We start from the raw sequence: 17840 nt of genomic DNA on the forward strand, positions 1-17840 counted from the left end.
GACAAGACCGACGCGCATTTCCATCTCTGTTATCCGATTATTGTGTGCGAGTGATGTACAAGATTATTCTGTGCTCCGACGATCGGAACAAAACTTGCGACGGAAATTCGACGGAATCTTATTTACGTCGTTACGGAAAATGCATGGCTGGGTTTTCATCGAATTAAACAAGACACTAGGGGGAGAGAAAAGAGAGAGAGAGAGAGAGAGAAATAACCGAGTTGGATGTAATTTTTGATAGAATGCATTTCTCTTGTTCCGCGTACCGCATCCGCGTACATTATCATCTATGATTATCCGAATAATTCATGATGAGAATCGAATATTATCCGCGTATATGCGTTAGTTTGCAAGGCAAACGACGACTATGAATTCTATGTTTACATCGCGATCTTCGTCACGCGATTGCATTATCGTCTATATATATTCGTTAGCGTCGTGTGTCGCGTCTGATTTACATGATCTTACTACGTTTTAGTCTACGTCAAACTACCGTCTTATATATAAAAAAAAAATAATATACACATATATAATATATATATACGCATAGTTTTAATATGATAGAAGAACCAGTAATTAGTACATTACTTATCGTCTATTACACACTCTCGAGAATTCTGAAATTAAATGCAATTGATCGATTAGATTAGTACGATTGTACTATGACTTTGAGAGAATCAGCTGATTATTTTTTTTATTAATGAATGCGTCGCATTATCCGCTCACGTCCAACACAGTGACAATACGATTATTGACTATGTCTTATGCAACGTATCAGCGTTATTACGTAAATGCATATATATGCGCAGAATGGGAAAATGCTGATAGTTGCGTCAATTCTTTGGTCTTTAATATTTCAAATAATTTTTTGATGTACACGAGAATGCATTTTTTAATACATGCACATCACAAAATGGATCTCGCGTTAATCGAGGAAAAGCGCGAGATGTTTGCTTAGATAAAAGTGGAACAATATATAATCATACTTTATTATAATTATTTTACAAAAATTCGCTTAAACTGACTATTTTTGCGTGTAAAGAAATCGAAATTCGACGGGGACGATTATGCTCGCAACCTAAAATCTCAAATGTCAAATCCCGTTGACACGGATCGTCGAAGATCATATTCGGGACTTTGTAACATCGCGGTTATGCAAATAAAGCGTTAACCGGCCGGTTTGCATCTCGTCAAGCGCCTTGATCGAATCCTACGGCGTTCCGCTCACGGCATTGACCGCCAACGATGCGGCTGATAGTCGTGCATAATATCGGGTGCGGTTATAGTCACATGGAGATGAATGCGGCGCCGATATTCGTTCCTGCGGAAGCGTAACTGCGAGAAAAGAGAAGCGGCACGTTCCCTCTTTCTCTCTCATTCGTGACTAACAAAATTTGCACAAGCCTAATCGATGATTCGATTCGAAGACATTGTCGGAGATGTAATCTTGTAAAAAATCTAGGTAAAAATACGAGGAAAAACATTCTTACACACGTGAGAGATATGTATTATCACGCTTTCCGCTTTCGTTATTTATTCCATGACTTTTCCTCCGTAAGAAAATAGCGATGTTTTTCAATGAACGAACTAATAAGATGCTTTCGAGGATCGTGCCTTTCATCTAGCTTGATTTATTTATCTTTTTCTTCATTTTCATATCTGATAAGAGGAATAAAGCGCAACGGAATTATATTTTCTAACGCGCGAAGATTCCGCGAAAAAAAAAATGACGAATGCATCTTCACCAGGAAAGCTATTTTTTTTAATCTAAAGAAATATTTTTTCTTACAACAAGACACTTTTTAGGAAAATCTGGGAAAATAGAATCAGATTCGTAATAATTATCAATGAGACGTAACGCAGTGAAATTTAATACCAAAATTGCAGTTTTAACGATGAAAATTTGTTTATAAAAGATTCCCCCTTTACTCATCAGCGTTTAAACTTTTCGCGCCCTAGTAAGAAGATAAACATTGTTTCTCGATCATAGGAGTGTTCACATATATATATATATATATATATATATATATATATATATATATCGTGACGCTTTGTTAAATGTTCCACGCCCGGGTCTAAACGTGTCCGCGGCGACGACGATCCGGTAGAAGGCACGTGTATCCGACGCGTAGAGATAATTACATGTCAACACAAGTACACGGAAGCGTCGTATATCCTATGACCTGCCCGTAACACAAGCGCGGTTGGTCACACAGCGTGTCGCGTTTTCGTCATCGACACATCTTTAGTATACAAGACAAATAGCTTATCCCCCAAGCGCGCTATTTCGATTATACACAATTATTTTTTCGGTCTTTTTGAAGCTGCAAGCTTGCACAGCCATTCTCTATTTACATTAACGTAACAAGTTGCGCGGGACTTTATGGAGGAGGGAATTATTCATATAGTTGGGAATTATTAACAAGAACCTGAAAGCCCACCTGGCGCTCGCGGCCAATCAGCCTGTACCTAATCTGATAATGCTTTTTTCCTACTTTTTTTCGGCTCCCTTGCAAGGTAGTGTAATGAAAAAGAGTTGGAACCCTAAATTTGAAACTTTGGATAACCGCGGACGTCGCGAAATTTGTTTCCCTCCGGCGCTCATCTCGCGATAGAGAAACTTAATTGAAACGTAAAGCAGAAATAATTGCAGAATCATTAAGAACGAGGGGTAAATTGGCTGAAGCGGTCGAAAATGTCTAGGATCCCGCATTTGCCGAGCCGAGCTGTGTTTGTCAGCTTCTTGTCAATGGCTCGCGGGCGCAGGTGCGAGACTGCTGAAGTAGCCCGCGGCAGTGGCAAAGGTAAACTCTATCCGGTACACGTCCGTTTTGCCGTCGAGCGAGAGAAGCACCACGGGATCTAGAGAGAAAGAGAGAAGGGAGAGATAGGCAACATAGCACGGTAAAGCATAGCGCAGCATAGGCAGCTATCGTGAGCTACGCGGATCAATATTCCGTCCGGTCCATCCTCTGACCCCATATCTCTCTTTTCCTCCTACTTGCGTATCCCACCCAACGTCGTCGTCGTCGTCGTCGTCGTCGTGACCACCGCCACTGCCACGTCTTTCTTTACCTTCCTCGTTATACACCACCACCCTCATCTTCCCCTTCTCCAGAGGGAGCTTGGCTTTCTTCGCTTTTCAGCGCCGCCACTCCATCTCAAAATCCATGGCCTTCCGACGATGCTGCATTACGCGAGCGCTAGATCGAAGCCGCTATCTCCTCCTCTTCCTTCTTCCTTTAAACGCGTATTTATCCTGAGATATGTGTGCCCCGCAAGCTCAGCTTTATATAAAACGGTTAATTTTTGTCGCCCGAGCTTAAGAGTTATGAATGCGATGCGATCAAGACTTGTTCCGCCGACGGCCAAGTCGTTTATTCATTCATTCATTCACTCGCCGAGTAATTAATTACTTCCATCTTCTTACATCGAGGATATGTACGACTTACGTAACTTTTTCCGAAAGAAAACTTCGTTTAAGTAATGGCTGCAGCTGAACGTTCGGGTCAATTAAATGTTAGGGATAATGATCGAGAATAATCGTGATAAATCTACGGTAATGAATCATCGGAGAACATAGAAGTCGAATATTATTTATAAATCATATGAAGTCACCGTTCGTTATTTTGTTCCTACTTTGCACATCGTGGGTTTTTTTTTCTCGCTTTTCTTTGCGATGTCATGCTTTTTCTCGATTTATCGATTATCGACTTTCACAGATTTCAATTGCAACATCCAGGCATTAAGAATGTAGCTTTGCTACACAAAGTGCTGTTTCTCTCGATTCTCTGTTTGTTTTATTTGTCACATTTTTTTCAATTTCTTATTTAGAGATAAGTGTATGTGGTTTGCAACTCAAATCATTAAAATCATTGTCTGATTTGCACTTGCAACATTTATATCTAAATTAGCGCTTTTTAATTAATGTATCGCGCACGCTTACATCTGTTGTGTGTATATTTATATTTTTTTTTTTCGCGGTGATTTTTTTGTCCTCCGTTTCGCTCTCTTGTCTTCGTGTCGGCACGAATGGCCGCTTATCCATTCACGTCCATCGAGTCACTGTCAGCCCGCTACTTTCCTTTCGACGTATGCCTGGAAATGGCAGCTGTCGCATCCGCTGTCAATTGTGTCGCGGATTCTAAAAGGTTGGCTTTACAACCATATCGATTCCGGTTCGACATTGATCGTCGCGCATCTATAGACTCCTTTTCCCGCTTTTTCTCTACTCGTGATCTCTCTCCTCTTTCTCTTATACAATAATAGGATTATATCAAGTTTATTAGGAAGGAAAAAAATTGCAAAAATTACTGTGGAAGATTATCAGTGACTTAACTTTTGCGCTCGTCTGTTTCGACATTTGTCTCGCAAGTGATATATTTCGATATAATAATATTTTTAATGATATTTCTGACCATATTTCTAATTCGTATTTTTTAATAGAATAAAAATAGAGATGGTTAAATTACTTTAAGTCTTTAATGCGATCAACGTAATATTTAATATTCTTTTTTGAAAGGGGAAATTAATTGCGTATTGATCTGTACTCGCATTCGTCAACCAAATTATATAAATAAAAGTTAGATCTAGACTCGTAATATACCGTATGATGTCCTCGGGCATTAATATTCGTGGCCCGAATCCAAGTTCATCGAGTTATCTCAAGTAGGTCGCGGAACTGGTTTTGGCGTTTTTGGTTATTTAGCAAGCCGCCGTCGAGACTACAATGGAAGGCTCATATGTAAATGACATATCGCGAAATAAAATTCTTCTGCAAAATATAACGGTTTTATTGTAATTATTATAAATTTTGCGGCGCGAGTTTATAAAGACAAGAAATGACTATCGAGCATATAATCATAGAGAAGCGAACCAATGATATCTCGGGACATTCTCGATACTATTTACCGTTAAAGTTAGCGCCATAAACACGAAGTGACGCACGTACGGTGTAAACACAACACGGCTCTTCGCCATGTTTACATTTGGGCTATTTTGGACAAAATCAAATTGCCAATCATACGGTCGGTGGCGCTGATAGTATACGGAAAATTCGAACAGTTGTCACACACACACACATTATCGTCGGAACGTCACACGGAAGGGCGAGTGTGATCGGTCCTGATTGGTAGATTTCAATCTCCGAAGATTGTTCACCGTAATTGGTAAATTTCTCGTTTGCATTCAACTCACTGGGAATCCAATAATTACAGTTCGCGCGAATCGGGCTTTAAATGCAAGACGCTGCGGAGTGATCCTCCACTTAATCTTTACGAGATCTACACACGAAATGTTTGCTTCTATAAATTATTTTTTCAATTTAAATAAAAAGGCAACTATTGTTACTATATTAACTCTTTTTTTATATCGCATAATTAAAACAGTGAACAAATCGACTAGTTTCTTTTTAAAGGAAAAATTTTATGTTTGACATATCTATTTTATTTTAGAACTTCTCGCTCTCCGAGAAGGGAAAGAGAGTTCCCCATCCCCAGAACAAATTCCTATTATAGATCAGAACGCGTAGGAAACGTTCCTCGTTATTCGCGACTTAATGCGAAATGATAACAAACAACGGGTTAATTGCGCATTGTTCGCGTTGTAATGAAACTCTAAAAGGATTACGCGTTACTATGCGTTAGCGGTGGATGTATAACGCTCGTCACATCTATCGAGTCCCGATATATTTCACACTATGGAAATTCCGCGTAAACTTTTGCGAAGCGTTTTGATCTGGCGGAAAAACAAGCTGCTCTAATAATCCGGCGTGATTTTGCATTCAATTAAAAATTTTAACGCCCGAGTGTATTAATTCTCGTTATAGTTTCTCTATCGAATTATATGTATATTTTTTTATTGGGATACTCTTGACAGATTAATAGAAATGTTACATGATTGCATTAATTGGAAATTCTCTCCAATGCAGTAATTCTTTATTAATTTATGCTATACACAAAATATACTAGGTATACACACATTTCTATAATATATCGGATCGTTTCGACTGTTTGCACGAAAACGACTATTGCTGTCATTCTATTATTTTACATTCATGGCAAATTGCCTGTTATATGCTTATTGTTGGCATACGAAATTCACGTATTATTATGATAATGTCGAATGTAATTAATATATATAATTACATAATGAGATCTTTTAGATATATATTCGAAATATTATCGCGAACAAACACAACATTTTCTGTGACACTGCATAAGGTTTAGCTTCCTTATTTTTTTTGTCATTCTGACACATAAATAATCATACCTGCTTCTCGAATTGTCAAAATTAAAGTGATGGGTAAAATTAATCGTTACAGTGTATTCGAAGAAAAGTACTGCCGTTATTCGATAAAAAAAACTAAGAAAGTTAAATAAAACAAAAATAATATTTTTGTAATATCGTACGAAGCATGGGGGAGAGAAGAGAGAATTTTTGTTATAGTTTGCAATTAGATATGACGATAAAATAACACGCCCAAAATTAGAGTTGATTATATTCTCGATACTTTAATATCCAATATCGAAACTCTCCAGTGCAGCATGTTATTTGATATTAAATTCGCGGCTTATTTGTGAGTAACTCGAACACAATTTGATGCGCGTAATTAATATCCTTGCGATCGTACATCTATACGATCCCATGTACGTTATCCTCTTGCACATACGCGACGTAAAAGCATCACCCGTTGTATAGTCTTGATTGAACGTTTCCTCGCAGTTTTCGCGCGGCGACCGAGTTCCCAGGTATCGACTTTCGAAACTATCGGTTACCCAAGCTTTTCCCTAGATTGAATATTCAAATTAGTTGTTGTGTTCAAACCGCGGGGAATATATCGCTTTTCCGCTTAATTTCGAGTGTAATGTTGAGAGAAAGAAAGAGTGAGAGAGAGAGAGAGAGAGAGAGAGAGAGAGAGAGAGAGAGAGAGAGAGAGATAGAGAGAGTACCGAACAGAGATCAAAGGCCGCGAAAAAGTGGTTACCGCCCCGAGAGAATTTCTTGCTTTATCTTCCGATTTCGTAATGCATTTATATTTTTCCCCTCGGTCCGCCACATCCACTTACATCCGCTGGATTCACAACCGCACTTAGTCGATAAATTCTCTAGTAAGATGAGTTAAGGAATGCTTTGCGTGCTGTCTGAATCGAGGATAAGCTCTTGAGATGCAATTATATTCTTTATGAGATACAATTATTCTCTTTATTCGTCGAGATTATCTTTGTAAAAAGATTTTATTATTCGATACAGAAATATGTGTATTGAAAAAAATGCTTTCTATTTTAACAGTTTTTTTTTTCATCGAACTTTTAATAACCAAAAAGTATCATATATCGACGCCAATGAATCAGTTATTCAGATGCAGGCAGTTTATCAAAGTAATAGTGAGAGATGGATGGAACTTTGTTGCTTCCGAGACAGACTGCTGAATCATGCAGGAAGAGTTGTATTTTCGTATCGTGCCATTAGTTTTCGTTAGATGCACACAGCGAGAATTGTGCGGCGAGTGTGTTTATGGCGAAAAAGAATCGATCTTTTTTTTATTTTCGAACGAATACCAGGAATAGATCAAAGGATCATAATGTTACTTTGTAGCTTTCAGGTAGAAGAATTCGATCAAAGAAACAAACTCTTCTATACAATGTGCTTGCTCGATTCTTAGATCTTTTGATCAAATCTCTGATTATATTCGCAAATATTTGACTACAAAGTCTTAAAGTTGCGAACTAATTATACTTTATAAATTTTGACTCTTCATCTTATTTTTAAACATCATGTGGCAAAAATTAATTTTACATCTCGCGAAAGCTATTGCATTGCTATTTAGTGACGAATATTTTTATTATGTAAATTATTTCAGAGGTTAAATATATAATTTTGCGATTCAATATGATTTCTATATTTTTTTCTGATATTAACTTTGTGTTTAATGTGCTTTAAAAATAACAAATGATAGTATTTATTTTATCATATATATTGATGATATGCAAATATTTGTAATGAAAATTCACTATTAATATACAGTGGATGACAAAAATAAAAATACACGAAAGAAATTTTGCGATTTGACTTTAAAATAATTTTTGATAGAAACATCTTTAATATTGAATTTATAGTTAATATTTTGCGCAGTATCCAATTTTATATATCTCTATCTAAATAACACAGTAAAGTTACTATTATAGATTAAAGATTTAACAGAAATAGAGTATTTATTTATGTTCATGAAAATCGATTTATATCAAGGCAACTAATGTTTAGATTAGTCGTTGTTCTTATATCTGTACGTCATTATTATCAGATGACAACAATATTTGTTCCACATAGAACATTGTTTTGAATGTATTGGGACAAATATGTTATATATTTTTGTCTATTCAGTTGAGATACATAACTTTTATACGAATGTCATATAGAATATAAGAGCATTTTTCCGCAAGAGTATATTCAAATCTTAGAGTATAGAAGGGGGAAATCTGAAAAGTTTTAACATCAAAGTGACTTGGATCTTCGATTTAACGTTGAGGAGTGCCGAGCAAACGTTATTTACGAGTTCCATATACGGTTATTCACAAGAAAATCGCGCTCGTTCAACATGACCGATAAAAAGTACGTGTTACGTCTGCCCAAGAATTCCTTGAACTTATCCGAGATTTCTGAGGAATATTTTTCGCCGGTATGCGAGGTCCCCGCAGCGAATGAATGTCTATCTTCGCCGACCGAATATTTCTCGCCGATTTGTGCGACTCCGCCAACAACGACGAAAAAATTCTTGTACGAAACGCTTAACGATAATATGTTTGAAACACCTAAAAAGATATTTGAGGAAAACGAGAACAACGATTCGCCCAATACGACATTCGTCTCGGAAGTGAATTTATTAATCCGACCGAAGTCGAATTATAATAATAACGTAAGTCCCGCAATCGAAAAGATCATGCGGATGATGAAGATATCGGCTTCGTCGACACCTGAGAAATCGCCGACACCAACCAGACGCGTTTCTTCGCCGAATTATTTCGGCAAAGCTAACGAAGATCCTGCGATCTACATTGTTAAAAAACGCTTGGATGCGAGCTTTTCCAGCCCGAAAGCGCACGCTGTCATTTCCCGAGTGGGTAGTCCCACTCTGAAGACGACGCTGACGAGAGAGATTGAACCACCGGTGCCTCAGATGGTGCAGGCACTTTCGAGATATCAAGAATTTGTCGATTCAAATGATGAAAAAATCGTAGACTCGCCGCGTTACAAGGTAAAAGAAGATCGTCCTCTGATATATCGAGATTTATCACACATTACGCAAGACGATAATGATATATGTATGTATAGGAAGTTATCTACGTGTCCGAGGTGCACTTTTTGTTGATGGCGTCCAATAGGAATCGCCGGATGAGATGGGCGGCTTTGCGCAGATCGCGAAACGCTTCGCGAGACAGCGGTATTAGCGAGGAATCCGATCATTTTATGGAATCCGATCGAGAATAACTGGATGGTGAAAGCTATTAGAGAGAATCGTTAAATTCGCAATTGGCAATTGTTCGATAACGTTATCTTTTAATTTCACTTTTATTTTATTTTTATTTTTTTTTCTTGAATTAAATTGCACATAAAAGAGAGAGAGAGAGAGATTTGGCGATATATGTAATATAAATAAATAACTTATGTCATTTTTAATTAAACAGATTGCTTGTATGTATTTAGTTATACTTGATCGAAAATAATATTGTTCAAAGTACATAGTCTTAACATTGTGCTAAGCAAATTAATTTTCGCTGTCTTATAATTTTGCATGAGCCATGAAATTTGCTTAGCACTTTACTAAGACTATGTACTTTGAACAATATTACTTTAAAATTAATTTTTCACTGTCTTAACATCCACGTCGGCTCGCATAGTCTGTTTATTATTCGAGTTATTTAAAGTACATTAATTGATTTTGCGGTGACAGCAGATTTGCAGGATTAATGGTTATGAAATTGCAAAAATAGTATTTTTATCTAAAATGGAAAAGTTAACCAAATTTTAATAAATTGATTAAATTTAGGAACTTTTGATATACAATATTTTAATTCTGTTATTTTCTCAAAATAACATTTAAAAGGATATTTTGATCATATTAAAATTTGCAGATTTTTTTTCAAAGTATTTAAAGTGTTTAATAATATAATTCTATTATTTTATTATCTAATAATTAAATTTAAGAAAATTATTGATATTTAGATCAAATTTTACTGATATTTTTTTATTGGTTTTCTAATTAACGCACATCACAAAAAATAAAAAAAGCTAATAAAATAGATATTATCTGTGTACATCTTTATTTGATATTTATCATGCTTATAATAATATTATGACATAATATATATGGGTTTTGCATTTTAGTTGAGTGATTACGCTCGACTTTGTTTATATTAGTGTTCGTTCTGTATATAGAGTAGCGCATCTATAGTAACATCTGCTGTAAGCCGGTAGCGAGTATGATTCTAACGTAATAAACACACTGAAAAATAATTATATGTATTCCGAAACTTTTAAAGTAACAACTAGAAATAAATAATTTATTTTAATATCATTAATAAATAATCATTTAGAAAAATCTCGGGTATAAAAAATTATCGAAATCCAAGATTTCTGCGTTCAACTTCAAAAAGCGATCAATAAAACGAATGGTGTGAAAGATTTTTATATAAGACGCGTTTCAGAGGCTTCCGAGACATGTCGCCATCTCCTGGTATGCGCGAATATTTATATCGATTATATCGATTACATTATCCAATCAGATGGATTTCTGCGACTTCGATGTCGCAACGCGAATGGCCAGCGAACTTGACTTCCTTCTCAAGAATCGATGCTTATCTGTTTCATTAGTGAAAAACGAGGAAGTTTGTGCGTTCGACGAAAGTACTCGTAATAATCGTTCATAATATTTTCAACATGTCGGATAAAGAGGACGTTTCTATATCCGACAAGGGAGACGACTCTGCGGAAAGCGTCTACGTTAGCCCCGAGAACTTATCGGTCACTACCAAGAATGTTTCGCCGCAGGACACGTGCTTCACGCCGATTAAATCAAGCGTTCTGGAGAAAACACCCCAGCGGGAGTCTGAAGAAGGATCTGAAGAACAATACTGCACGCCGTCGTATGAGAAGTTTCTGCAATGGAGGCGCGTCGACCCCTCAACTCCTTACGAGAATTCGCCGCTCATGTCAGATGATATTCACGATGATACCCTGCAGACATCTACGTGCGACATGTCGTTGATCGCGCGGATGGATAAGCTTTGCTTATTTACGCCGAAACCCGAGCGTATATCCGCCTCATCATCATCATCATCAAGCACAGAGACAGTCGTGAATGTGGAAGATAGGCCCAAGTCAAACGTCGATCTGGAGATTTTGCACGACGAATATGAAAGAAAAACAGAGGAGAAGAAGTCGAGCCTCGATCGCGACGACATCACTTTATCTAAATATTCGCCCATAACGTCAAGAACGCAGACAGCAACATTGACGGACATAGATTTGTCAAACGTGACGTTCGACAACAGTTCAGTCGATCAACATTCGTCAACGCAAAGCTCTGCGAGTTTGGAATATGGAATTTCATCGGATCTCGCAGGAACGAAAGCGAAGGAGATTTGTGATTCTGCGATCGCACAGTCGACTCGCAGAGTCGACGACTCGATAACGGCATCGCATGATCAGCCTAGTACCGCGAAAGAAAACGAAACGGCCACCTTTGATAATAAGTATCATATCAATGTTGCTCAGACGCGTCGCTGTGTAGAAAAAATGACAACTAAAGAGCGAGAGAGCGGTTGTTTTCGGCTATTTCGGTCCCCGAGAAAGACATCGCCATCGTCGTCAAACCGATTGGTTGAAGAGACTAAGAGAATTATGAAGGGACAAAGTACTAGAATACCGATGTCGAGAAGATTGTTGAGGACGAATGATCGAGAATGGAAAAGTCCGCCTCTTAAGATACGCCTCACGAGGACAAAGGAAACCGAGCAGGTCCAGATACCCGAAAGAGCTATACCAGGTAACGCGATTTCACCTTGGGGCGGGATCGATGATTATGGCGTGTCGGGCAGCAATAACAACGATTCCGACCTTGAACGCCGTATGTTTTTGCATTGGCCCGACTAACGTTACGAGATATTGTGATCCGCGGTGCCTCGTTGTCGCCCACCTGTTACCTTTGAATTGTTATCGATTCACGCAAACCGGAATATTTCGCTATTATTTATTACACATTTTAACAAGTTTGATATTAGAATTCGAGACACTTTGATGGAAAAAAATAAGATACACACCCCTTATGTCAGCGATCGATTTATGTGGTTTGAAATATTCTTCAATTAAAATTAACTCTGACCAAGAAGAAAACATTATTATGATTATTAAATTTTTTTGATTTGGAGTGGTTTATAATTGAAACAAAAATTGGATTTTATATACGACAACGCTGTTTTTTCAGCTGCTACCTCGACCGTATGTGCGTACACTTAAGTAAAGATAAATCGCGCAAGGCGCGACAGGCGCGATTAATAATTTTACGTTGCGTAATCTTGAACGTCACGGAGGAATATCGCGCCAGTATTACACAATCATCTTACGTAATTATCTGAAATTAAATGCGCGAAGCATTTTTATCATAACTGCTTTTTTTTTTAATCGCGCATCATTGATCTCATTAACATTCCAGATTTTCAATGATGCTTTTCCGCGACAGCGCGAAAACAGCGCGAGTAAAGCACATACACTACATATGTATTTATATATTTACATTTCTCATGCAACAAAAATGAAAATGCGAACTCTGGTTCGCTACGTAATTTTTCGCGAATGCGAAACGCGATTTAAAACGACCGCGAGGGAACTCGAAATCATAAATCATGTGGACAGAAAACAGACAGGAAAACAAAAGAGAGAAAAAGATTACGCATCTTAACATTTACATATTTATTTCGTGTAACGTGCGCACATCAATTCTTAGTTGGCGACCACAGTGTTTTGCTTCGCTCGCAAAGTCGTTCGATCAATATTTAGGCATGCTTGTCGTATTTGCGCTTCGATTTATCTAGGCGACAAATCGCTTTGTAACGCCGCTCGTATCTCGTAAAAAGGCGTTAATTGTCACGTGAAATTATGACAAACAGCACGGGTGTAATTAATGCCGCGCGACATTCGGTAAATGACCTACTCCTTGTGCCAAGACGGCTGAGAGAAATTTATGAAGCGTCTATAAAAGATCGCGGTCCCTTTAATCGCGATTATAGGATTCTTTTATGTATTTGACAATTATTTTTGACAAAATATATTATTAAGATAGAAATACAAAATGTCTTGATGATGCATGCGTATCTTTATATTGTTTGAGTGCTTATATATTTTTATAAGATTTGTTTCTCAAGGAAAATTTGATCAGATACACTGCTCCAGAAAATATATCTCTAACTCCACGGCATTCTTTTTGTTAACAGATGTCCCGTTTCCACCGTCGCACAAAATGACAGTGGCAGAAGTCTTTGACGAGCGAACAGGATCTCCGCGGCCGGAGGTCCTGAAGCAACACTTTATCCTCGAGGGTAGGATCGACGAGGCTGCGGCTCTTCGTATAATCAACGATGGAGCCGCTCTTCTACGCTCGGAGAAAACCATGATAGACATCGAGGCTCCTGTCACCGGTGAGTGGAAAATTTAACTTTTAGTCCAATTAAATTTTTCACCGTACAAACGTACAAAGTAAACGGTAATTATTATGTATCGTTCGTTCGAGTTTGAGAAAACAATCTCGGCGATTCTTTGCGGTCTATGCGGAATAATATGTGCTCGATGTATCAAGCCAGAGAGAAAGAGAGAGAGACTGCCTTGATTAATTGAATATAAAATATGCACGTTTTAATCAAAATCGAAACTTCGGTCCGCCGTTCGGTCTACCGCGAGCGCGTCTGACTCTGCTTCTTGATCAATTATCCTTGAATTAAGTCCGTCGCGACGACCTCCTTTGTGGCGTCTGCTTGATTGTTCTGGAAGCGCGGAATGGGAGAACGTAATAAATCCCACCCTCGGCTACTCTTCGATCGATTCAGTCCTATTTCCTTCCACGCCCCCTTTTTTCGCTGTCATCCTTTTACACACGCATTGACAGTTATTGCTTTCTGCGTCGCCGCGATACAAGTTTCATTAGTGGGATTAATGGACCACGCGTGTATTCACTTTTTTTTTGGAAGTATGTATTTCGTTGTTTTATTAACCGCTGGATCCCTTTGAAATGTCAAAAAGTGTTATTTGATTCGAGAGAGAAGCCTCGTATAAAACAATGTTTTTCAACGTGTCCGATTTATTTTTAATTAACGGAATGTTCGTTATTTTTTTTTTTTGCAGCGTTGATGAAAAAAAAAATGCAAAGTATCGGTTTCAATTCAAATTATTACGAACGTCTTCTATAATAGAGATAATTAATAAAAGTTAATTAAGTAGAAGGAAGCAATTTTGCTGTAATTTTCTCGATTTATTTGAAAGTATTTTTTTCTTCTGTCTTTAATAAATAATCTTTGATTTATCGAGTTGTGTGCGCGCGTGTTGATGGCGGCAAACACGCTGCATATTTTTCGCGCATTCGCTCGTCTCGTTGGAATCGACGATCAGCGAATCGGCCTTAGATTTATTCATGCCGGTGGATCGGTCGTCCCTTGCCTTCACACGCTTTTTCCTTTCTTCGCACCGCGGAATAATTTATCTTTCTACCCAACTACAGCCATTCTATCCTGCTTACCGCGATGCGGTAAATTCACGTTCGACAACCAGACGCCGCAATTTTTCTCTCTGTTGGTCCTGCTCTTCTCTCTCCTTTCTTTCTCTCTCTTTTCGGACGACACATGTGCCAAAAACGCGGTATTAACTATTATCTCCGACAAAGCGGCGACACGAAGACGAGGCGTCGTGTCTGTGGGACAGATATTTGAAATCGCTATATTGCAAATTGCACTTCAATTTTTTAATTACGAAAGTTTTGTCAAACGAAAAAAAAATAATGATCAATCGCGACGTAAATTCTGATTATTCGAGTTGACTTGTTTGATGAACTAACTGTGTATGCTGGAAAACTGGCCAATTAATTCGAAACGCGAGAAAGAAAACCTTAAAGCTCACTGACCTATTAGGAAATTAATTGACGACTGTCATTTCGTCATCCATGAAAGATTAATTTGCATAATTCAGAATTTATTTACTTTTATGGAGATTACATTTTTAAATTAAGTTGAAATTTATAATACGCTACATTTTAAAAAATAAGATATGAGTTTTAAAATTTTTGCTTCATAATTTTTCTCTGCGTCTCTCAATTGCTCGACGGTTATGTAATTAACGAGGGGGATATCTAACGATTTTTACAAGTGCCGCTTCTCGGATTGACGAGGAGGATCAAATTGCGTTTGCGATAATTGGGAGAAGGTCAAGAAGGTGTCTCTTTGGTGTCTTCCTTTGAAGCAACCGGGTTTCTTTCCGGTCGTACGGCTTCGCGACGTATTTCTTTGAACGACATATAACCCTCGATTGTTTTCAATCACCGTACGATTCAATCCTCACACGAATAAGCGGTTCGGAGAACGGAGACAGTCAATTAGATGGTGGCAATTTGCGGTCGCTTGGATCTCTCATCTTCAGTGTGTAGCTATATATTACCACGTATCAAAAATACATATCTTGATTGCGCGTGTCTTTGAAGTTATTAATATTCTTAGGCATCTGAAAAAAATATGGTTATTTATTTTGAAATGAATTTCAACTTAAATGAATTTTTCGTTGTAAAAGCGTTCAGTAAAATCGTCGACCTATGAAAATTAAAAAAACTTTTTATTACATGGTTTTAAAAAGTTTAAAATTAAGGAGCAAAATTTATGAATAAAGTTTAGAATTAAAATTAAAAAGATAATAACTGTATTGAGTAATAATACTTGAGAAAATAATTGGATAGATTAGAGACAAGAAATTATTTTTGTAATTTTAAAATTAAACATTTTGTACTTCTTTTGATATTCGATAAAGAATAATATATAATAATAATAATAATAATATATGTGTGTGAGTGAACAAAGACTAACTAAAGTTAACCGGATATTAGTAAAATCCAACCCTTAATGTTCCGTAAAAAGCTTCTTTCCAACATCCAGACGGCTTATAAACGAACTTTGCGGATATTTAAATTAACGATAATGGCTTGCTTGGACGCTAGCTGAATGGGTCTCTGTCGGCAATTAGTGCGTTTCTTTGCGTCGTGAAGAAGCAGTCATTTCCACATCCTTAGAACGTAGCGGCTCGTTACAGGTTCTCACGTCCAACTTTCATCCTCTTCGTGTTATAAGTGGGATAAAACAGCGCGTTACGATAATCGCTTCGACGTTGCACTAACATCCCCCTTTTTTTCGCTTCTTTTCTCTCTTCTGCAATTTTTTTTCACTCCAAAGCCGACGAGTTTCTTCGTTACGCGTGGTCGTAAAGCTTTATTGCTATCCTCGTGCTTGCGCTTATGTTTCTGTGAAACAGTACTTGGAAAAAGCGGCGACACGATCGAAAAGTTATCGCTGAAAGTTAGTGCTGATCGTTAAAAAAAGGAGAAGCGTGTTATCTTCGAGAAGAAAAAGAAAAAGGAATATGCAGTTATCTTAAAATAATTTCGCTCCTTTTATTTTAACATTACTTTTGCTCGTGTTGTATCGAGCAACATTTTTATACACGTGGGAATTTCGTTCGCGTTTCTACCTTTGACATTAAATATCGGTCGGAGAATACGAAATATTTATCGTCTAACTTTCTCCATTCAAAATTTCACGTCTTTCGAAACGTGCAGAAGAGTTTAGATAAGAGAAAACAATCGGTGGAGATATCTCCGATTCTCGTATTCCGTAGAGAATCGCAATTCTGATTTGTCCCCGTTCGGCGAAATCATTCCTCCGCCCGCGGCAAATAAAACTTTAATTTTGGTAACGCAAACATTGCTATTCGCTTACTCGGCGCGAGTTGCAAATTTGCGGCGCAGCGCGGTAATCTAATCCATCTCGGTACCAAATCGCGTGCGCGAATTTATTTAAATTCGCACCCCCGATATCGAGAGAATCGACACACATATTATTATTTTTTTATTTTTTTTTTTTTTGCCATTCGAGCAATGGCACACGAGGAAGCTGAACGCGGACGCTTGAATCCGAAAAGGGAACATATATAGTTGTTATCTAACGGCGCGCTATCTTAATTGTCTTCCTGCCGTGTCGCAGCAAAATTGATACGGAGCCGGAAACATGGTTATGCGAGCGTCGTGTTGACCGAACTCGGGCACCGGGTATGTAGGAGCATAAATTATTCATACAAGTGTGGCAATATTGTTCGTTCGCTATAAAGCATACCTAAAAAGCATTAAATGTTTATTGTTTGTCGGCGCTGTGCCACATCGATGTTGTTCGACTAAATATTGAACCATGTCGATAATCGACAGGCCGAGACGCGCGCGCGAATGGAAAAGTACAACGATAGAAATATATTTTCGGTATCTGTACTTTCGACTCTGCCCTTAGTTAGCGTATAAAATCGCGTCCGAGCGAATTCTAAATAGCGCAAGCTTGAACGGCCGGTTTACGATCTGTATCGATTGCTCGACCTCGACGTTTTTGTCTTCTAAGGACTTCTTCAATTCTTCTTTCAATGGATGAATGGGGATAGCCGAGGCAACTTAAAAACTTAATTATATGTTGAAATTTTTTTCCTCTCGAAAATACAAAGGATCTTTGTAATTGCAAAAATAAAATATGAGATATATATATATATATATATATAAC

At 37.7% G+C, this 17840-nt stretch overlaps 2 protein-coding genes across 10 annotated transcripts in view; both read left to right on the forward strand.

Annotated features, from left to right (window-relative positions):
- Positions 1–17840, forward strand: part of LOC114943697 (serine/threonine-protein phosphatase 2B catalytic subunit 2) — a 128044-nt gene that overhangs the window by 29440 nt on the left and 80764 nt on the right. For 3 of the 9 annotated variants that reach the window (XM_085487794.1, XM_085487797.1, XM_029319378.2), the window contains exons 1-2: positions 10825–12043; positions 13488–13691. In XM_085487794.1, the coding sequence (XP_085343920.1) occupies positions 10936–12043; positions 13488–13691 (1312 nt within the window). In that variant the 5' untranslated portion in view covers positions 10825–10935. Of the gene's footprint in view, positions 1–10815; positions 12044–13487; positions 13692–17840 lie in introns of those variants that run through there. The other 6 variants (XM_029319376.2, XM_029319380.2, XM_085487814.1 and 3 more) reach the window with 4 other exon arrangements.
- On the forward strand, positions 8369–9707 carry LOC114943698 (uncharacterized). Its single transcript, XM_029319388.2, has 2 exons — positions 8369–9253; positions 9331–9707. The coding sequence occupies exons 1-2, from the start codon at positions 8597–8599 to the stop codon at positions 9484–9486; spliced, it is 813 nt and encodes a 270-aa protein (XP_029175221.2). The 5' UTR covers positions 8369–8596; the 3' UTR covers positions 9487–9707.

This window comes from Nylanderia fulva, unplaced genomic scaffold (assembly GCF_048542155.1).
Source record: "Nylanderia fulva isolate GAGA-0341 unplaced genomic scaffold, ASM4854215v1 Scaffold11, whole genome shotgun sequence".
NCBI classification, from domain to species: domain Eukaryota; kingdom Metazoa; phylum Arthropoda; class Insecta; order Hymenoptera; family Formicidae; genus Nylanderia; species Nylanderia fulva.